This window comes from Plectropomus leopardus, chromosome 6, assembly GCF_026936395.1.
Source record: "Plectropomus leopardus strain MGB_pleo_1.0 chromosome 6, ASM2693639v1, whole genome shotgun sequence".
Lineage (NCBI taxonomy): Eukaryota > Metazoa > Chordata > Actinopteri > Perciformes > Serranidae > Plectropomus > Plectropomus leopardus.
This window is the reverse complement of record NC_142181.1, coordinates 12289430-12312623: the sequence shown is the minus strand read 5'-3', so window position 1 is coordinate 12312623 and position 23194 is coordinate 12289430. Positions and strand designations below refer to the sequence as shown.

Genomic DNA, 23194 nt, shown 5'->3' with positions numbered 1-23194 from the left:
TCTGGTTAATTGATTAAATCTGAAAATGAATGTAAATATACAGCTGTTAAACACATACACACCGACACACGTCCATCCCTCCATTCATAATTGGTCCTTTGCATTTGCTCTCTTAGTATTAAGTGTCTTAATGAGAATTAACCCCACAGCACTTAGGATATGATGTCACAGGTGGTCTCAGCTGAATGATGTCATCATGCTGCTGGCTGACCTACACATAAGCTGCCGATCCTCCATCTCAGGGGATGAAGATTACATGGAAGAGTGCACACGCACATGTATCCTCAATCCAAACATCTACTTTCTCACACACACACACACACACACACACACACACACTGAGACAAAAAAATATACAGCATCACTGACTGTTGGATAAACACAAATTTTCTTAGAAACACACATGTTAATTAGTGAAGCAGTATAAACAGACACACATCGTAGTTCAACACATGTAGTTTTAAACACTTGTTTTTGTCATAGTGTCTACTATGAATTGAGATAACCTTGGTTTTGTGCATTTTGCAGCATTTTTGTTTCAGATTCCTTTTTCAAAGTAAGAAATTAAGGTTGAGTTTGGCCGTGAATGATTTTAAGCCAGTTCAGTCACCTGAAACATAGATACTTTCACATGTTATTAAAACTGGTAGAATATATCCAGCATAGCTTTAGAATGATTTTTTTTTAATAGAAATAAAATATGTTCTTTCCCCCCATTATCATTTCTATTTTTTCGAGGGCTAAACGAAAAGATTAAAACCACTCTCATAATTTTCTGTTAATATAAAATTACTGCAGCAGCTACTTACCTCATCTCAGCAAAAAGAAGGTAAACAGAGGGAAACAGCTCGCCTGGCTCTGTCCAAATGTAACTGCCTATTTTTTTTAATTTTGCTTGCCTGGGTCCAGAGTCCACTCACATGACCAAGTTGCATGATTTGTCTGGCATGCTGACATGAAACAATGATTGTTAAAATCACCTGACTGTCATTTGTTTTACTTTGCTTGGCTCCACTCCTAAAACCCTGACAAAACCAGCATGTTGTAATGGCTACGTATTAGTGTGGCCTTAAAATGTCTTTAGATTCAGGTGAATACGTTGATCTATCTTGATTGGTTAGGGAAAAGTGAATCCCCCTCCTCCATGGAAATTGGTTAGATGGACACGATGCTGCACTTTCTTGGCTCAGATAAAATCCTGAATGACTTTAATCAGTTAAATTAGACACAAATGTGCTGCATACATTTTACCGCCCTTAAAGCCCTTATTTTACCTTGTCTTTATGGCATAAAATAAAAATGTAATACTAAAATGAGGCACAGATTTTTATGTAAAGCACAGAAACTGTTGTCCCGTCAATGGTTTGAGCTTGCGGGAGGTGGTGACGGGAAGAGACAACTTTTTCTGACGATTGCGAGATGCGGTGTCCTTGCATGCTATGAATCACTCCGTAAATATGCTCCCAAGGATACACAAGTCCATATGTGCAGGGGACAGAGAGAAGCACACGGAGACACAGAGCTAAGTGACTCTGGTTAAGCTTCAATGTGAGCATCTGCTAAGTATTAATGCTTTTGCCATTTTCATGTATTTCTGTGTGTGACAGATTCAAATCGAGGATGTGTGGCCAAGCTGTCGTTCTCCTGTCATCTTAAGGGCCACTACTGTCTGTATGCCAAGTCCTGTTTCAACCTTACCAGCAGACAACCTCATCTGTGGATACACATCATGCTGTTACATCTACAGGTGCACAGAAAATGTGGTTACTCACTGAAGTTGTATTATAAGAAATTAGTTGCACTTCTTTTCATGGTAGTAAAACCAAAAATATAATATTTAAATTGAGTGCTGAAAGTGTCATTGTTCAGGAATATATGAAGAGTCTTGCAGTTGAAATATGTAACAGTAGCTTTGTTTTCCCAACTTTTTCTACTTTTTCCCCCTATACTTTTTTTTCTGTCTCTATCCATACCATATCTCTGTTTTATGTTTGCTTTTTATGTTTTACTACTGTTTCTTTTCTTTCTCCTTTGACCAGAGTAAGTCCAGTGTCCCTCTGTGCTCCAGGGATGAGTGTGTCCAGAGGCTTGCCTCCCTCTGGGAGAAGACACAGCTAAAAGGAGCTCACAGCTTCCCCATGGCTATGACACAGCACCCCGCCCCACACAGGAAGGTACTGGACCACAGTGTGTGTGTGTATGTATTTGTGTGCATGCTGCTTCCCCCTGTCTGTCTCCAGCAGAGGGGATGAAGTCATCAGTAGTGGGGAAAAAGAGAAATACCAACATAGAAAAGTGTCAAAGTTCAACATCCACTTTGTTTAAATATGGAATGCACTAAATGGGCAGTTGTGTATACTAGGCCTCTGCTCACCCCCACTTCTCATCTCAATCACGTGTCTGTGTGTGTGTGTGTGTGTGTGCGTGTGTGTGTGTGTGTGTGTGTGTGTGTGTGTGTGTGTGGATGTTGATGGTGTTCCTTGTGCAGTCCCTCCATAATATGACAAGCTAAGTGGTCGCTAGGAAATAATTAGACCCACAAAAAAAATACAGCTGTCGTTTGTCCTTCTCTGAATGAGTGTTGTGGCTGCAATCAGATGGACCAGCTATGGTTACCATATGGAGCATGAACATGCCCAGTTATTCATGCACATACACACACACACACACACACACACACACACGGCTACTGCACACAGCAAAGCAGTGGTGGAGGAAGTATTGTAGCAGAAATGGTATATAATATTCATAAGTTGAGTGTTTTGCGTTTTCACGTTGGCCACTATAGTTTTCCAACACACTTGGCAGACAGGAGAATTTTTAGCTCTGCAACCTCACTTTTAGTTTAACACACCAGACCTTTTAGTAAAAGTACCAATACCTCACTGTAAAAGCCCTGCACCAAAAATGTTACCTGAAAGTAAAAGTCAATGCAGAAAAATAGCCCCTGTTCCTAGTATACTATTTTATTGTACACCATTAGATTATATTATTTATAAATCAGTGTGAAGACAGGATGTTAGTATTGTGGCTGGTTAATTTTGAACTTTTTGTATGAAAGACTGTAACAAATGATTAATGGCTTAATGGCTGGATTAATTGCTCAAAGAGACACCTTCGCAACACTTGTTTTGTCCAAACAGTAGTTCAAACCTCAAAATTATTAAAAATGAATTACAAATAATTTAAAGAAAAGGCAGCAAATCCTCACATTTAAGAAGCTGGAACCATATACATGAAAAATGACTTAAAAGATTCTCAAAATTGTTGCCAATTTATTTTGAACTGCCCTTGTATACACTGTTGGGTAGTTTAATCGACACCAGAGCATATTGTAATAATATTTCTTAAGCTCTCTGTATGTTTTATTTAAAAAGTCTTACTTTATAAAGTATCTAGCAACTGTTACATAAATGTAATAGAGTAAAAGGGCAATATTTCTCTTTAAACTGTGGAGAGGTTGAAGAATAAAGTGCCATGAAAAGAAAATATTCAAGTAAACTACAGCACTTGAGTTAATGTGCTAAATTACATTCCACCACGGCAGGGCAGGAAGACTCAAGCTGTGTGACACTCAACGGTTCAAATATGGTCATAAACTTCTGCTTTTACTGTTTTCGCTGTATCAGTCTCCAGTAAAACCTCTGATTTACCTGCTCAGCCACCAGTAAAATATGCTTCCTGCTGTTCTCAACTGGCCCCAACTGGACCAGTCATACCTGAAAGGAACAGGTCGACTTTTTAAGATCTGCTGATTTTCTTGCTTCAGAGTTGGATGAGAAACTCAATATCACTTTCATTGGGAAAATATGAAGCTATAGCCAGCCTTCTGCACCTTAAAAGCTCAAAATTAGTGTCATATCTTGCTGTTTAAGCTGTGAACAAAATAAATGTAAAAACTACACCTGCCAACATGTGGAAGGTATGGGTCTGTAAATTTACAGATACCTTTCTTTTAGTCTTTGTGAACATTTTATCTAATTTGTGAATAATGTTGACAAAATCTCATCATCGCATTGCTTCAACCTCAAATGACAATCATAAAAAAAATGTATTTTATTTTATTTGTGTTTGCTGTAATGTTATACTGATCTGATTTTGTCTCACTAGTGTGTACACAAAAATCATATTTTTCAAATCAGATCTTGGCCATTTAAATCTGCGCTTATGCGGTTACAGGCCTTGAGACAGCCATGAGAGCAACCATACCAGGATTCATATGTGTTTTTTGTTGTTGTTGTTGTTGTTGTTTTTTAATGCAGCCATGGTTTTTCCATTACATACTTCACTGTCCAGATGCAGATCACTCTCTGTACAATGTTGGAGCGGTCTGTGAAACTAGAGAAGGATGCTGTAGCTGGTCTGCTGTTGCAGTAAGCTGCCCCAGTCACCAGCCAACAGAGCCTGAATTCCAGATACTTTCTGACAGGGACACCTTGCCTACATCCTAAGGTCTGGAGGAACTATTTCTCTGTGAAACCCTCCATATTTGCCCCCACTACTCCTGACTTCTCTCCTGGCCGCATCAATACCTCTCTTTCCACAGAACTACCAGCAATAGCTGCTGATAGCTGCTGGACAGACACCCCATAATCCTCCTTCTGAGAAATGGCTGTAAATGGCCATTTCTCATAGAATATGTGACACACTCTCCCAAACAGAAGCACATGGCTTATGCAGAATGATGTCATCAGACCTTCCTACTATAGCAGTCACTCAGGACATGAAGCTTGCACTGCTATGTCATTCTTCCCCAAAATACCTGTTTTGCAAATGCGACATGCATTTTTGTTGTTCCAGTGCACAAAAGTGTGTGACATCATTTGTTGTAAGCAAGGCGTTTCAGGGCATTCACAGTGATGACAGATATTCAAACATGAATGTGAACAGTCTAGGCAGAAAGATCAGATCTGGGGAATTAATCCGCATTGAGCATCAAGCCATGCAATGTGAACTAATGAAAAACTTGTAATTGTGAGTGTGAATTGTGGAGTGTGTTTTTTGCAACATACTATATTATCTCTGGAGTGCTGCATATGACTAACTTAGACTACTTTTTTTTTGCCCAGAAGCTAATGCCTCGTACACTGCCTCTGCGAGTAGGGCATGAGCATTGTGGTATCTGTTGGGGATTTTTTTCGGCACCCATATTAACAAGTCAGAGTAGTCACACTGCCAGTGTGGGCAGCACTGGTCAGGCGCGTCTCAGCTGCTTGTAAGGCACAGCACATCAAGAGAAACAGTAGCTTGTCAATTTTAAATAGTAAAAACAAAGTAAAAACAAAAAACCTTTTCCCCATAGACCACCATAGTAAAAGAGATATCTTTAAATTCATTCACAGCAAAAACTGCAAACAAGGTCAATTATGACTCTTTCTATTCTGATTTTTTGAGCTTCAGTGTTTTTTGAGTTGTTTTTTTTTTTTTTGTACAACTTTCCGCAGCAGAGAAATGCGATTTAAAAATCTGTGACATCATCACAATGTAAAGTCTATGAGGCGGGCGGGCCAGCGGGAGGAAGACTACTGCGTTCAGTTAGTGGGCCGCATACCACAGAAGTAAACCAGGAAGCTAGAAAACCTTTTCGGCGTATGTACCATTTGAGCAGCTCAATAAGAATGAATAGGTTACATCTTTGGTCTGTAGTCGAGGTATTATTAGTCTGTGAGGTATTAATGCTCATAAATCTTGTGTGTTTTTTCAGTACCATATATGCTTCTTAAAAAAATTAAAAAACCCACACATTTAGGAAAAGTCATGGGCTGAAAGGCTTGTAGTTTATATTTTAAAGTTATTTGCATTATGGCCTGTCAGACTGTCTTGGCTGTGCTAGTGTTAGAGCGGGTTCAGTTTCACTGTCCAGGGAGCACCAAGAAAAACCAGAGAAGAGACAATAAGATTTAACAGGAGAGGGAGGAAGAAGGCCACGACCTTTCTCTTTATCCATATGCTCTGCATTTCCTTTTTGCTTTCTTTCCCTCTCTATTAGTCCTACAGCTTCACTCCTGTCACTGTCAGCCAATCAGAAACACATGTAGCGGGTGACGAGGAGCAAAGCGATGCGAAAGGGAGGAAACTATTATATATATGAGACAGGAAAGGTTATCAATTATGTCTGTACTGACAGGGAGATTTAAAGGAAGACTATATGGCTTTATGAGGCTTCAGAGATTTAAGATGGAGTAATGTATGGGTCTGACAACTCAGTTTAGTAGTTTCATTACACAGAGATAATAGAAAGCTGGTGTGGGCAGAGATGTGAGGAATGGGGGACGTAAGGATGAGCACAGAAGGATGGATGTCAGATTCTCAGGAGGAAAAGGTTGAGTAACAGCATAAAGGAAATGGGTTTAAAGCATGGAAATAATAAAAAAGAGTCGGTCAGGGGTCGAGAGATAAAGATAAAACTACATAATCTTCAATAAGCGCCACGAAATCAGAGAGCTGTGCCGTCATTGTGGTCATCACAACAAACATGAATCATTATGAGGGAGGAAGATGGAGATTGGAGGATGAAAGAAATGGAAATTCTGTAGACACTGAGTGATAAAGATAACGCATAAAAGAAAAGGGGAGAGAGAAGTGTCAAACATTAAAGAGAATAGAGGAAGAAAGGGGTGACTGGGGAGGAGAGAGTAAAGAGTAAAAAAAGATGGTTAAAGGACAGAAAAGGATAAAGAAAAGCAGAAACTGTGATACATGGAAAGAGCGAACACTGACAAGGGTTGAAGACATGAGCATGAGAACTGCAAAACACAGGAGGTGATAGGAGAGAGAAGAGGTATAATAAAATAAGAACTTTTGGGATAATTTTCACAGAGGATCGGGGTCGGCAGATTATCGGCCTGGCGGATTATCGGGGCTCATTTTTGGCGTTTTTCCCGATTATCTGTATCGGTGTTTTATTTTGATGATTGTCGATATTACTAGTTGAGGTAAAGTGTGAGTAATACACTCAATCAACACAAGGAAAGGCAGTCTGCCATACATTCAGTGAAAGTGTCCGCATGGGAGGGCTTTGTAAAACTTTGGGGAACTATTTTTATCCATTCATTTTTTTATTTTAATTTTCACTTGAATTTATAAAAATGTTGCAGAAAACTTGCTGTTTAAGTTTTGATCAAACATTTGTTAAAGGCATTGAAACAAGGTTATTTGTGTTGGAGTTTGTTATATTCCAAATTCTAGATTTCAACAAAATTATTTTTTTTATTAGAAATACATATCTGTCCCACATATCGGTTATCAGTCACATTAAGTACTAATAACCGGTATTGGTATCTGCCCTGAAAAACCAATAACGATCGGCCTCTACAGAGGATGTGGCAAGAGAAAGGAGGAAGAGCGAGAGGAAAGGAGAGAAGAGGTGGCATGAGATATAATGGGAGACGGGAGTGGAAGCCTGAGAACAAAGATATTTGACAAGTATTATTTCACCATTTGTCTTACTTTACGCCGGAGGGAATGTGCTTGTTGATATAACTTTGGTGGAGATACAGTTTAGAATAAGAGGATGAAGGAGAAAGGCTGAAAACCAAGAGATAGACAAAAACTACAGAAGGAGCTGAGACTGAAATTAGATGAAGACGTGCAGGGAAGGAATGACAAAAAACATGAAAAGGAGAACAAAAGATTTACATGAGACTTGTTGCCTCTGTCTGTGCCTGTTTGAAATGGCTTATATTATCATCATTTATGCCCAGACAGCCCTAAAGATGAATCCTGGGAGACAGAAACAAAGCCCGTGCTTTGTTTATGGCCTCACCCACTTCCCTTGTTTAACACTCCCACTTCTCATCCACTAACCTTTCTCCTGAGTCACACTCCCCTCTCTACTCCTCTTCCTGCCTCCACCTCCCACTGCCCTCTCTCTTTTTCCTTCTGTGGTTAGGTTTATTCAGGAAACCCCCCAAAAGCTTCTCTGTCCCCTGGTCTCTGTCTTTTCCTTTTGTCTCATTCATTCTCTTTTCTTTTCTCATCTCATGTTCTTCCCTCTCCAGGTTAAAATGAACTTGAAATACACAGCTGAAACTTTGTGTGTCACATCTTAAAGGTATATATGGAGGATTTTCCTACAACACAATGGCCTAGACTGTTTATATTCAGAGACTCTGCCTATACTTTCTTCTTATTTTGTTGTGTTTGGGACGTTCCTGAGCACAGGATTTTTTAATATCAAACTTGTAGTCCTCATACCCAGCTGATGCTAATTCCAGTGACATCACTTGAGGCAATTTGTCAGACTTTAAAGGTATTAAGCCCCTAAAGGCTTCATACAACTCCTTTCACATAAGCAGTAGTGCTCCCAAAGACCTGTAAATCAACGTTGATGTGCAAAATTTGTGGGGTTCCTCTTTAACAATAATTATTACTTAATTATTAGTTAAGACAGAGCCCTACTGATTGACTTTTTCTCCTATTTAAAAAAATCATTTTAGATCTGAACATGAGAACATAAGAGTTGCTTTTTGTTTTGAACATATTTTTTATGTGCAGTTACTATCTCGCATCTTGATCACATTATGATGATGTTCTACAAACAGCGACGGAGGGGAGGGGGGTGAGGTGCAGGAGGAGAGAGAGGGGGGCGTACTGAAAGGGTAAAGGGGGTTACATGAGGATAGATGTATTATTTTCAGACCCACATAATCGTGCCATTGTTTCCTCATCTCTTTATTGAATCCACCTCTCCTGATGGTCCTGATGGATCGAATATGGACTTGTGTTTGTCCTCATCAGCTTGTTGCCAGGCTGCGCATTTGTCACTGTAAACACAGCGACTTCTTCCTAAAGGCTCGTTAAAACGACATAGAAGTCATCTGCAGTGTGGTGAGCCTGGCACACATGGGCTTTAGTTTGAGGTTTCTTGTTAATGGACTCGGGGAGCTCATCTGACTCATAATTAAATGATTTACTTCTCATTGCAGCATATTTGTGTTCACTAATTTATTCTCTCACACACACTGTTGCTCCACTCAGTCTTTCTTTTATAGTCTTTCCGCTTCTGTCTTTCCTTTGTTGCTTTTTAGAGATTAGATGATTCAGATCAGCTCCGTAATCAGTAAACCACGTTAAAGCTATTTTAATTACCTTGGCATTTGTTTAGGCACGAACTGGACTGTGTAATCTAGAAAATCTCTTCAGAGGGCCAAAACTTGTTGGAATTGAGATTTCTGTGTAAATTCCAAAATTATTCAATGAGTAAATGTCAGGAACAATTTATGTTGGTCAGCCTCATGTGGCAACATTGGCGTTTTTCCTAGCACAGTTTGACTTAAGCAGCTTTTATCTGTTTAATATTATTTCCTTGATTGACTATCCTGGATTCTGCTTTTTGGGTCTAAAATGATCGTTATTCAGTGGAAGAAAGTTCCTTTAAGCAGCTATCAATAAAACCTATCAATTTGTAGTTGCTCTTATGAACCTGAAGAGAATCATCAACTGAATCTGCCATTTCTCTCAGCTTTAGAGAGCTTATACTGACTTTCAGATCATTTTTTAGCTCTCTGGTCCTCAACTTTACTGTTTCGGTTCACTTTCACTACTCTTCCACTACTTCACCAAACATCAGAAGGAAACAGTAAGAAAATAGCTGGTGAACCTAGTGGAATATTTAGCAGCTTAAGAGCCAGATATTTTCCTCAGGAGTTGGTGGAGACCAAAAACAGAGCTAAAAGAGAGTGAATACTGAACTTACATTTGCCAGGTGGCCAGAAATATGACTCCCATGCAACTTGATAGCATCTTTTAGCATCTTTCAAACGCTTCACCCTCAGTTTGAAAGTCAGGTTTTCTGGGGTTGTTTTTGTTGTTGTTTTTTTGCCTCAAGCAGAAACTGAGATGACCCTTGACGTAATGAGAGTTGTTTTCTCAGATCTTAGTGATTTCTCTCTAGAGCCATATGAAGTGCCTCAAAATTGTACTTGGACCGATACTTCATTGTCCCCATGGGGTAATTTGACTTGGACTCCACAAAGCTAGAGCCGTCAACACATATGGGCACACAACTAGCAAACAGAAGACATCAAAGAGCACATAAAAAAAAAAAAAAACACAAACAGGACATGAATATACTGCCTGAAGCATCAGTCTGACATGTTTGGTTTTGCACTGCACAAAAACCTCTATAACCTTGCTTATTTTAGGCTACTGTTAAAGATACCAACTGATACAGTCACAAAACTGTTCATAAGTTTAGTAAAGTTGTCTTTATCCAGTGTCTCTTCCCGTTCTTACACCTTTCTGTCTCTCACACGCTCTATGTGGATTTTTCAGGAGTTATAATCAGCATTTTTCAAAGTTGTAACATGTGTCTCCTGAAGACCACTCAGTGCCCTGAATCCTATCAGAATAATAATGTTCACGTAAACCCACTGCTGGCCCGTCTGTCTCAGCCACACATGGTCCTGGTTTATGTGTATCCGTAGGCAGAGCCCTTTCACCTCAATTATTTAAGTTGTAACAACACAGAGAAAGGCTATGATGTATGGATGAATCTAAATGCTCCGGCACTCTTTCAATCACATGTGCTTGTGTGTGTGTATGCTGTCCAAATGGGAATACCCTCATAAAAAGCAGCTTTCGCATTTACATCCTCGCTCATTAACATCAAGGACTGACTGGAGGGGCAGGAGGGCCAAAAGGTCAAACACATAGCTACCTGTTTTTTTTACACTTCTTCAAATCCTGTTGCCTCTAGGCATTACATGTGAGGCTAACTTCACTGTGGTGAGAAAAACTACTGTCGTTCTTAAATGGATCATCAGAAAATCTAAAAGGACTCCATAGTTCAGAGAAATGATGAAGCAGAGTATTCTGCGTGGTTAGTGGTCAGGACATTCAAACTATGAATTCATTATAGACGGATGTGGTTCAATCTATATAAAATATACACAGAAATACTTTGGGTTTTCGGCCTGAACACAAGTATATTTGAAAGCTTTTCTTTGCCTTTTTGGCCTGTCATCCAAACGCAAAGTGAGTTTTAATTCACAGTAAACAGACCTTTTGTAAATCTCCTTGTCAGAATTAATATTTCAAGATACTCCTTTACCACCAGGTAAGCTCTGGTTCTTGAACCAGTTTTGCTCAGGGTTATTGGAACCTTATCAAGGACATGTAATCAGTGCAAGGCAGTGTTGCGTGCTGTTGCAAAATGCACAATGGAAATAAACAATAGTAGCAAAAACATGGATAACACTGTTTACCTCCAGACTTTTTTTTGTTATAACAGGTATTTGTTTTTACCAAAAAATCAAGCAGGGACAAACTATTAACCAGACCACTGCATGCTCTGTTTTTTCTGACATTTTCTCACGTGTCTTCTCTTTGTTGCTTTCTCCATCCTTTCTTTACAGCCTGTAGAATATGACACACTCACAGATGGCGTCATAGTTCGTCCTTAAAGTCAAGGAAAACCTGTTATTTTTTGTTTCAACTGAAAACCAACTTTTCAGGTTCTGTACCAATTTATTTTTGGTTAAAATGCTCTGAATAGTTCAAAATAAGGTGCAGAAACAAGAACAGATCCAGTTCCAGGTCTGTGAAAAAGGAGAAAGAGTGTGTGTCATTTTTTCCTTTGGATTTCGTGCATAGGCAGATGTGGCCACATAGTTCTGGCTGTAACCCTGCTAACAGGACTTCTTAACTTGTTTACACATAAATGAACAGTTACTCTTGCACTATATTCAGGAACAGAGGCGTCAGAGTGCAGTACAGAGGTCACTGCAATGGGAAGCCTTCTGGAAATAGCTTTTTTTCAGGCTTGTATTTGGCCAACATCTATTTTGCAGCTTGATGGTTTGGCGTGCTCTTGACAGCATTTCAGTTGACTTTTTATATTTTAATCCAGGGATTTTTTGCACCAGTGCTTTTGTTGACAGAATTTTTTTTAGCTATGGAGGGAAAACATTTTCATAAAAAAACTGTCTACACGTGGACAAGGCCCTATGATGAATACATAAGTACAGTATGAACACACACATACACACACAAGAGAATGACTGCTTCTTTGTCATGAAGGCTGATGACAGTAATCCATCATCTCCTTAAATGTTCCTGTTTTTCTCCAGATCAGTGTAAGATAAATATGTATTATCTCATGGGTTTAACTGTCGCTGAAATGTGTTTGTGTGTATTTTAAGTGAAGTATAACTCTTACCATGTGCAGATGGTCTCCAGGGATTTGTACTGGTTTCCATTACTTTCTGTCCACAAACACACACACACTCTAATGCACAGTTGCAAAGTCCATAACTGGAATGTCAAGGTTTTACCTCTTTGAGTTGAGGGTCACTTATCATCTGTGTGTACATGCTTGTGTATATGTGTGTGTCTGCACAAACAGCAGCTTTTACAAGCTGTAACAGATTTCTGTCGGCTGGTTAAACTCCTGTAAATGCCCGTTTTTCTTTTCCACTTATTGTATCCTGGAAACTAGAAAGAACATGGGGAAAACTTTCATTGTCAACGGGATCAGAATCAGGGCTGGTGCATCAGTATCAGCTACATAAAGCCTTATACTGTAAACAAACGTTCCTATCATTTGTTTGTTATATCTGGTCACACTAATTGTCGGCTGGCGACACAAGAGAGGCATAAAACATTACATTTAATCTTGAACTAGTATTTTGTTGAAGCTGAAGATGAAGAGTAGCTTTCTGTGCTGATCAGCATTGACACTGCTCATAATATACGTATATTCAAATGTCACATTGTGTAGATGCAATATGCAGGACAAAAAATCACTACATTATGATTGAATGGATCAGACTCAGTATTGGCATATTGGTCTCTTAGCAGAACTTCTGACTTGTCATAGAAGGAAAAGCACAGGTTTTACTGATAATATTAATGAAGTCTCTGTTCTATTTAAGTATTCAGGTAAGCGGTGACAGTGTGAGCCAGTATACACAATACAAAAAAAAAGACAAGAAAATGGAATTCAGCCATCATCAATTTTATTATTTACACCTGTTCTGTTCTCACTGTAACATGTCAAAATAACATCTGTGAAAAAAGCCTACTGTCCATATTAACAAGGACATATCAAATAGGAAGTTCAAATACAGTTACATGACATTTAATGGTTAGTCTGTCTTCTTTCTGTCTGTTTTCAGGACCTGGACAGTCTCCAGATTCAGCTGGAGGAGGTGCGTTTCTTTGATCTGTTTGGCTACAGTGAGGAAGAAGGAGGATGGCTCTGCTTCATGTGTAACAACCCAGAGAAGGCCACAGGTACACACACACACACACACACGCGCACAAACACTCTTTAAACACAGGTTGAATTATATAACCATGGTTAGAGTACACATACAGTAGTTTAGTGTACAAAACCAAGTTGCTGTCATACAAGCAGAGGTGTTTGTGAAAAAGCACATTATTGTCTTTGACAAAAATAAATTAAATTTCAGAATTAAAGATTGTTTTCTTGGCAGCAGTTAAACTAGAAAATGAATAGTAATAGTTGTAGCATTCACACCCGGGACAAATGACTTTTGGCTTTAATCAGCTCCAGCTCCAATCGACAGTGTTCGAAATACAACACCTGGGTGGACAATCTAATTTGCTGGTGCGAGGCAATGACAGTTTGTCAAAACGCACCATCCATCTCCCACCAAGCAGCACTCAGACATTGTTCAATTTGGCACAAAGTTTGAGAGAAAGAGAGTTGATAAGAAATAAATCTAAAAAAAAGTAACTACATTTACATTTTCACTGCAATGCATGTTATTCTCTACTGTTAATATCCTGTTTTCCTGCCCGTCCATGATGTGGAACAGAAAGGCAGAGCCAAGTACACTATTTCTGCACTACTAACAATGGGAAAGCAGTCTATCATTAATTGTTAACATGCCCCATTGTGTTTTAAAAAAACACATGTTCATATTTTGGTGGAAAAGGGTTGGGGGTTGAATATTGTATACCTTGAATTTAAGAGGTTAATGTATACATCATGAATTAATGATAATGATCATGCTGATGGAGCAAAGAAAATTAATAAATTCATGGCTTCGAAATTATTCTGAAAAAGGTGAGGCAGAGAGGACAAACACGAGGAAAAAAAGACAAGACTGTGATAAATTGACCCTCTCCACCTCACATATTCTTTCCTATATTAACATCAAATTACTCAATTTGACAGACTACATTCCAGTGTGGTTTCCCCTGAATTACCCCTCGTCATCTTCTCTGAACAGAGCAAATGTAAAGTGGGATCTCACTTTCAATCACATCACCAGCTTTCTTGGGCACAGTTGTGTTTCCCATGGGTCTGATGGTAAAACCATCACAGAGCTGAGCTCCCTGGGATGTTTTCCCTCAAATGGACTGATCTTTTCCCAGAACAGCTGAGGAAATGGAGCAAAGAGCAGCTCTTATTTAATAGCTGCCAGTGTGATTTGAAGGGTCACAGTAATCAGTCAGTCAGTGCCATCGTGATTCACTTCTGATTAGTTTACTTTGGACCAGCGACCCCCCCTTCGATTCACAGGCACTTTTTGCTGATGGAGTCAGACTTGGAGTGGTGATCAAATCCTTAAATCACAGATTACTCTGTGTGTGTGTGTGTGTGTGTGTGTGTGTGTGTGTGTGTGTGTGTGTGTGTGTGTGTGTGTGTGTGTGTGTGTGTGTGTGTGTGTGTTTTGTGTGTCTACTCTACACACTAGAGACTTAAAACTGTATACAATGTGAGCAAAACATTAAAAAAAAAACAAAAACATATGAAGCACATTAAAAAGCATATGAAAACAACTCTTTTATACACTACAGCGGCTCCTCACTATTTAGACCTTTTTCGGCTTTATCAGTGTTGTTATGCATCTCTCCCCTGTTGCCTTCTTGTATTCTCTCTTGTTTCTCCACTGTACCAAACAAAGAAAAACACCAAATAAGTATGCAGTTGAGTGACGAGACAGTAAATTTACAGAGTCTATAAATCAATGAGTGACAGTTTAGGTTTAAGGGAATGAGAGAGGAGAGAGATTTGACAGCATTTTGGAAAGAGGCTTTAGATCTGCGTGTAAAGTATCTCTCTGTCAGTCTCTGTCACATGGAAGCAGTTATAAATTATGTAAGAGGAGGGCAGTTTGTGACGGATATTGTGTTGAGATTAGGAAAAATTAGGGAAAAGAGAGGGAGTGGAGATGAAGTGAAAATAAGAAAGACTGGCTTCAGAGAAAATGAATCAATAAAGTGTAAGTTTCCATCACAGCAACATGGGGTTTTTCAGGCTCTGCTGTTTAATGGCAGCTTATAAGAAGCCAGCTGGTATTTCCCAGAAAGTTAAAGCCAGAGGCAGGAAGTCATTTGACAGAGTAAGGATGCAGGCAGATGGGATGCAGTTAAAGTTTAGTGTGTGCATGTGTGTGTGTTTACTTATACTCATGTACTTTGAAGGAAGAAAGGCTGAGATTATAGATGATTACTACATCAGTATTTTACCAGTTTTATGTCATGAAAATGAGAAAAACTGTCTGGGTTTTGCAAGTTTTGGTTATTTTTTTCAGGAAAATAACACATGCGTTTTTTTATACTACAAACATTTGTAGTTACTGTGCAATGAAAGATAACTACTTATAAACATATAAGTGGTTACAGTCATGAATTAGATTATATACAGAACAAACTGAGTGGTACGCTGTGGATTTGTCTGACACACCCATCAAGTGTGATTCCTTCTTCAAAAAAAAAACATTTGCAAAGACGATTTCATTGCCTCCACATCAGCACCACCTGTGGCTGGAGGCATTATGGTATCAGGCTGTCGTTGGTATGTCCATCCATCTTTCCATCGGTCTGTTTGTCCCATTCTGATTAATCCTATGTCTTGAGAATGCCTGGAGGGAATTTCCTCAAAGTTGGTAGAAACGTCCACTTGGATTCAAAGATGAACTGATTAGATTTTGGTCAAAGGTCACTGTGACCTTCAGGGTTTCTCCCTGGCTTACAATCAGGAGGAAATGGTACCGTCCTGATCATGTGCAACCAGGTGCCGTGCTCCGTGCCTTCAATTGGCTCAAGGAAACACGTTTTTTAGGAGTTCTAATAATTATATGACATTAAAAAATGACAGTTATGAATACATTTCAGCCAAATAGTTACATGGATAGTCAACAATGTTTATAATGTGAATCCCCGCGTATAAAATGTTCACGTGTAGTTTTCTGCAGTTGTCCCAGTAATATTTGTTCTTAACTGGAGTGGTAGATCACATGACATGGTTAGCTAATCTTCGAGACTGAGAATATGACCAAATACTGATGTACTGAATAAATTCAAAAACAATTAGATATTGCTGGAAAAAAACAACACAAATGTAGATCTCCTCCTGTTTTGAAACTTTTAAAAATAAGCCCCTGAGCATAAATAATTCTCAGGGGCTGAAAGACCCAAAAGCAACCAACACATGCCCTTTCTCCACATTAAAAGTGTGCATGAAATTGACAGTGTGACACTTTATGACAATGTAACATAAGATGTTTTACTAGATTTCGGTGCTTAAAAAGCAAACAGAAAGTAGAAGACGTCTGAAAGCCCAGTCAGCCCTCGGCCTTATTCACTTGGAAAAGTTCCCACAGTCGTCAGTGTTCATGATGTAAGATGATACAGTGACTGATATATGATCTTGGAATTACTTCATTCGGTTAATTTATATGGAGGCTGTAATAAAGCCGAGTTCACAGCTTTTCATTTTCTCTGTCTTCCATGTCATTGTCTTGTCATCAACTATTTCTGTGGATACACAAACACACACATGCACAGAAGTAAACACACACATCAGCTTGCCCGATCCAAACAGTACAAAAGCCGAATGAAAGCCATTCTTCCAGCTCTGCAGCTCAGAACAAACCAGTGTAATCACTGAACCAGCTGAATGACTGCAAGGAACTGATGATTTCCTTTTAGATTCATGCCAGTCCCTCTACATTACAGCAGGATTTAGAGAGGGAATAATAGAAGTTTCCCACTGGGATTGTGTGATTGGAAGCGTGTGTGCATTTGGATACATGTGTTTACTGAAGCATTTGTGGCCCTGTACGGCCCTGCTGCTCTTCATGTCTGTCTAGTATAACTTAACTTGTTAGTTTACCCAAAATACAAAAAAAATTAGGAGTATTTTTTCAATTTTCTCTTCTGTAATAACTAGCCAAACAGTCTCTGAGAATTTTGTTTATTTGTTTTGGTTTGGTTTGGGATTTTTGCATGCACCCTGCTGCAAAGAAAATGAAAGGAATTGTTTTTGTGGTGTGGATGGCATCGATAAATAAAATTGTAAAAATTTCCCACCATCTTTTTTCTTGACCTCACTGTGAACAGTTGTCATTTGAGCTATTTTCTCACAAGTTCCTTTGAAAATGGAAATACCAGGGGCATCCTCACCCAAGACTGTAAATAATTGACATAGCCATTGTGACATCCACTATTAGTTTGTAAACCGCCATTTTGAAGCCTCTAGTTTGGTAGTTTGATTGTTGCCATCCTGGTTTTTGAAAGCCAGAACTTACCATTTTTGGACGGGAGGTTTGAGCTGTCAAGGAGTGAATGGTAGATCTGACTCACTGACTGTGGATTGCAGACAACCTTTCACTCCAGCAGCCCTGGCCTTGAATTTGCATAATTTTGGGCCTCAGTAAAACGTAAATAGAGGACTTCTAAAAAATTCACCCCATATAAAGTTGCCATGAATGTTGAAATTAGCTACAAAGACCAAAACAGTGTTTGTATCAGGCTGTAAACATGTTTCTTTCTGTTGTGAAGTTGGGCATTTTATCATGAGTGTTTATGGAGATTGACTCACATTTGGAGTTAGCTTCAGGTGGCCATGAGCTGAACTACAGTTTTTGGCACTTCTGCAATTAAAATCTTTTCAACTCCAATAATAGCAGCCAAGCACATACAGCATATGGCCAGTGTATTTACATCAGACTTGTATTTAAAGTAATCTCTCTGTTGTTGAACCAATAATATTCCTACTGTTTTTCATGTTTACATTTATTTCCCAAATGAAGCATAAGTGCATTAAACTACCCAAATAACCCAGCACATTACTTTGAAACCTGGGTTTATTAAAACACATCAATTTTGTAAACTTAATTGAAGCAACCACCCGTCATGAAAGACATTTGGCAAAACACAACATTACAAAATCACTCTAAAATGTGCAATGTATATGTAGAAGAGCTGAAATCATCATCATTAAACCTGTTAAAAACAGCACATATTGCATCACTGTATATGCTGTAGCTAACACACAAACACAGACAGCTGTTCACCTCAGCATGGAGCTTTATCAGTGATGAGTTTTTATTGAAACAGGAAATGAGCACATTCCAGGGCTAATAAGCTTCAGTGACTTTGTATGTGTGTGTGTATACATAGAGACAGCATGCACTTGTGAACTTGAGTCAGAAACAGAAAAATAAGACTTGGAGTTACTTCATGTGACTTGCCAGTCTGTGAGTTTAGCATTAGTTCTGACAAGAAATTCTCCCACTATGGCTTTGAATTTACCCTGCAATTTATTCAAACAGCCCTCTATGTTAAATGATTAACCCCTTTGAGACCTTTACCACCTGAGGCCTGACATTTTTGTGTCAGTCACATGAATGAACTCAGTGGCCTGAACCAACCATATCAGCAACTGATCATTAGTCAGCTGTCAACAGTCAGCTACATAACTTCAAGAAAAAAGGGCTACATAACACGCAAAATATCGATACAGTACATCATTTCCTTATTGTCTGTATACAGTACATACATAATGTAGATATTGGTTAGCATGCCCCCAGTTTGGAGAGGCAGGCTGTAGTCTGACATGGAAGCTAAGCAATGTACTGCTGTGGAGTGGTCAGCACATAAAACGTATTTTAGCCACCTAAATAAAAAATCAATATCACTTTGAGTGTACGCTATATTTATAATATTTTCAGTGCTTTACCTTAATGTCTGACGGGGCCTTTATAGCACGCTGAACACAGGAGCTGCTGATCTCCAATTGCCTCTATTGTTTTTTTTGTTTGTTTTACGGCGTGACTCTGGTGTTTGAAAGGGTTATTGTGGATTCATCAAAATCTCACAATAATACAAACTATTAACTGACCCGGACAGCAGTAGAGTCTGGTGGCTTTGACGAAAGCATTAAGGGGAAACTAAAGCTGTTAATGGCTTATTAACGGTCAGAAATGACTGTCTGCATCAAGGTAGAGTGGTTAAAATGCTCTCAAAATAGATACTTAAACTGGTATTGATTACTTTTAGATGAGACTTTTATGTGGCTAAAACTCATGCCTGCTTCTCTGAAATGAGGGCATGCCGACCGACATCTACTGTATGTAACACACCAAGTACCTATATATATATATGTACCTCATACAGCCCTACTTCAAAAGATCTGACTTTCACTTTAATACACTTTGACTCAAAAAACTTGCAGCCACTGATGGATTCAACCTTTATTTGGAATTTTGCACAAAATTTACTGGATTGCTCAACAGCTAAAAAAAAATGAAAAAAAATTACACAAAGTCATCAAAATGAATTGAGGCAACTTCCTTGCAACCTCAGTGGATTTACAGGAAATATGTTCTCAGTTTGGATGAAAAAACAACTTTGTAATGTTTTGCACTTTTTATTTCAGGTCAGTAATTGTGCCACGGTGCCTATATCCATGCCATCAAAATTTGGAAACAAACTCTTTGCAAATTCAAATAATTCATGTAAATGAAACACTACTCAAATGGTTTATGAAGATGTGAAACATATAAACAGCTCTTTCACCAAAATTTAAATGTCCATGAAACAAGCCCACAATGATGTAGTCAAGGCCAAGAAAACAAACCAAATCTGTCCACTGGAAACTTTCTTACTCGTCCAACTGAAAGCTGTCCAGCAACATCCAGTACATGAAGTCAAGTTACAGTAAATGACAGCAATGACTCATCTCATCTCACTGACACAAATGCAACAACTTTGGACCCAGTGCAATTTGGATTTGGAACATTTCACTTGTAGTTGACCCACTTTTGTATTTTTATCATAAGCGTAGCCTGTAACACCTCCCATATTTACCATGTATACATGCTGTTCACATTACCAGCTGCCACCGGCCAACATTTCACTTTATAAAGCTTTATATTGCTTTACCATAATAAAAACTTGCTGTTACTTTGCCCAAGTGGCTCCCTGCAATCACACACAAGTAACTAGCTGCTCTTTTGTGTTTAATGGTAAAGGAGAGAAGAGAGAAAGGTGAAGTGTTTTCCATTGTGAAGGCCAAAGTGGAGCCAGTGGTTACTGCAACTCTGTGATGCTTTATGATATACTGTTGAGTTTAACAACTGGAATGCCTTTGAAGTAACTGGTAATGAGCAGAGTTGTGTGCGCGCGTGTGTGTGTGTGTGTGTGTGTCTGTGTGTGTGTATGTACACATGCCAGAAAAAGGTATACAGGTTCAACATGCAAGCTCTCTCGTTATCCTCTGTTGTTTCTGGCATTGTTGAGTTTTTATTTTTACTTAGATGGCTACAACATGCTATCAACCAAACACCAAACTTACCTCAGAAGTGACTGGTTTGTGTGAAACCACTAGAAACAAGAATAATGTAACTGCCTTTAAGGGACAGTGTATAAGATTTAGTGGCGTCTAACAGAGAGGATTGCAGACTCTAAACCGCTGAAACTTCTCCCAGTAAGAATTCCATCAGTGTTCATTGTTTAGGAGGTTTTCAGCAGGAGCCAAATTGTCCGCAAAGGTCTCTGTCTCTCCAAAACAAACCAACCAGGTAATTAAAATTGATAAAAACACTAAATAATACAGCCATTTTATTTGAAAAAGCGAAATCTTGAATGAATTTAGAGCCAGTGTTTGGATCATGAGTTCTGAGCTACTGCAGAAACATGTCGGTGAAACATCACGATCTCTGTGTGCAATAATGTGTTATTCTAAGGTGCAATCACAAGGATTCTTATTTTCAGTTGATTATACACTCAAGAAATTTTACTTATTATATTCTATTGTCAGCCAGTATAACCGCCAAAATCCTACACATTGGACCTTTTAAGTCGACTTTCAGGACACACTTCAACATGTGCATATATACCCTTCACTCCTTCATGCCTCTACACGTATATTTGCACACACATTCACTCATGTCTGGAAGACAGATCCCCGGTTTGCCAAAAAAAAGATGGATCCCCTAAGAGAAACTCTCAATCATTTCACCATCAATCAGCTAAGACATGCTGGACAGAGCGTCTCACCTCCAGGAATTATGTTGCAAATTCAGGAGATTCCCTGGCTAAAGAGAGGCGTTCATCATGCTGTGCCAAAGTTTAAGTGGGCGTCATTACCACAGATGATTTGAACTGTGCTGAAATGATTTAAGACAGCAATTCTCAATGGTGCTGTTAGATATTCTGGTAATATCATCAGGCAGAGTTGCGGTTGTAGGGGAACATGTCTGCTAATGCCTTGTTACTGACATGTAAAGGTTTCATGATATTTATAGCATAGGCTTTGCCATGTGACTCATTTGGCTCTTTGCAGTCAAACATTGATTTAACTGTTTGTTTTTGTCCTCTATTCTGAGACATTTTTTCTGCAGAGCTAGACATGTTGCAAGTAGCAGTTTTTTCTTGGTAATGACTTGGCATTTTTTCCAGTTATGAAATTCTGAAACTTGACATTTAACACGACAGGAGAGTGGGGGGTTTACTTGTTTACAACCACATTTTTTCCTAACTTTGATAGTTAACAAGGGTGAGTAAGTGCACGGTCGACAGTGGTTTAAACCCATAGTTGTCTTCCACGATACATCTCACTGTTCTCACTGTTCTCACAAAGCCAATAACAAACACTAAATCTCACACACATTAGCACACAAATGAACTTGTACATTGTGAAAGGCAAACAAACTGACAAATACAAACAAGGCCGTCTCATCTTTGGGCCTGAGGGCATTATTATGCTTGTTTAGAGGCACAGCTGTTTCTGGCAAGGATTTTGGTTGAACACTTGACTCCTGTCATAGTTTTAAAACTCTGTCAGTCACTTTCATGAAGCTAAAGAAGGAGCACAAGGGCAACAGCAAAGTGGCCTTATTTAGATTGAGAAATAAAATTTGTTATGGGTGATCTGATGACATGGGGACAAATATAAATAGAAGCGTGAATGCAGCAGAAACATGACGACACATGGGGACCTGATCGAATCCACTACTGAGACAATTGTGACTCAGTGTGTCCATGTGTGTCATTTTTGTCCTTGTCTCGCTGTTTGACGTCAGCCTGTCTGGGACGAGGAAACTACAGTTCCTGCCCGAGGCTGACAACAAACCCAGAGATCACTTTCCAGGTGTCTGCATCAAAGCAAAGAGACGGCACGAGACACAGTGATTTATGCACCTGACAAGTTTATTTCTGCACCCCCAAAAATAACAGAAATATTTGTTAGATGATGCAGAAGATCTGTTGAAACAGGCTGACAGGAAGTCAGTGTGCAGAGGACACACACAGACTAATTATTTAGAAAGAATGTAAAGGCTTTTCTCAGATGATTGACATCCCACTGACTCATCAGTAAATTATAATAGGTTTTCAAATACTAAACACTCATCAGTCATACATTTAACAGTAAATTTATGGATGCATTACCGTTGCATTTTAAACTAAAGGGTCAATTCACTCAAATTACCAGATTAAGAAAGAAAAGGATAGAAAACACACACAAAAAAATGTTCTTTCATGTGCCTTTAGTCATATAACATTGGAGATAATTTTGGGTTCATTGGCCAAATAAACAAAAAATACCCAAATAAAACAAAGACTAAGTCAGAAAACGTCTTAAAATTTGGGTCACTTGATCTTTTAAAAGAAAGATCATGATCATTATGTTTTTGTTATGGCCCTGCATTGCACAGTGTTGTATTGTGTACTGTTTAGGGCAGTGGTTTGGGGTTATTATTGATTAATAAACTATATTTCTTAGTAATTAATCCATTATATGGTCTAGGGAATATCAGAATATACAGTTAAATGCACATAAACAGTTCTCCATCCCTGAAGTAATTACAGCTTGATGGTATGACAATTTAGTAGGGCTGTCGGTGTTAACAGGTTAATGGCCTTGCAATTCTGAACATAACATATTTTTGTTTTTTATTAATCATGTACTACTATTTTGTCCCTTCAACGC

At 38.8% G+C, this 23194-nt stretch overlaps 1 protein-coding gene across 3 annotated transcripts in view; it reads left to right on the top strand.

Annotated features, from left to right (window-relative positions):
• veph1 (ventricular zone expressed PH domain-containing 1) overlaps positions 1 to 23194 on the top strand; it is a 102258-nt gene that overhangs the window by 62039 nt on the left and 17025 nt on the right. For all 3 annotated transcript variants that reach the window (XM_088078780.1, XM_088078781.1, XM_088078779.1), the window contains exons 10-12: positions 1608 to 1747; positions 2040 to 2174; positions 13119 to 13236. In XM_088078780.1, the coding sequence (XP_087934906.1) occupies positions 1608 to 1747; positions 2040 to 2174; positions 13119 to 13236 (393 nt within the window). The remainder of the gene's footprint in view (positions 1 to 1607; positions 1748 to 2039; positions 2175 to 13118; positions 13237 to 23194) is intronic.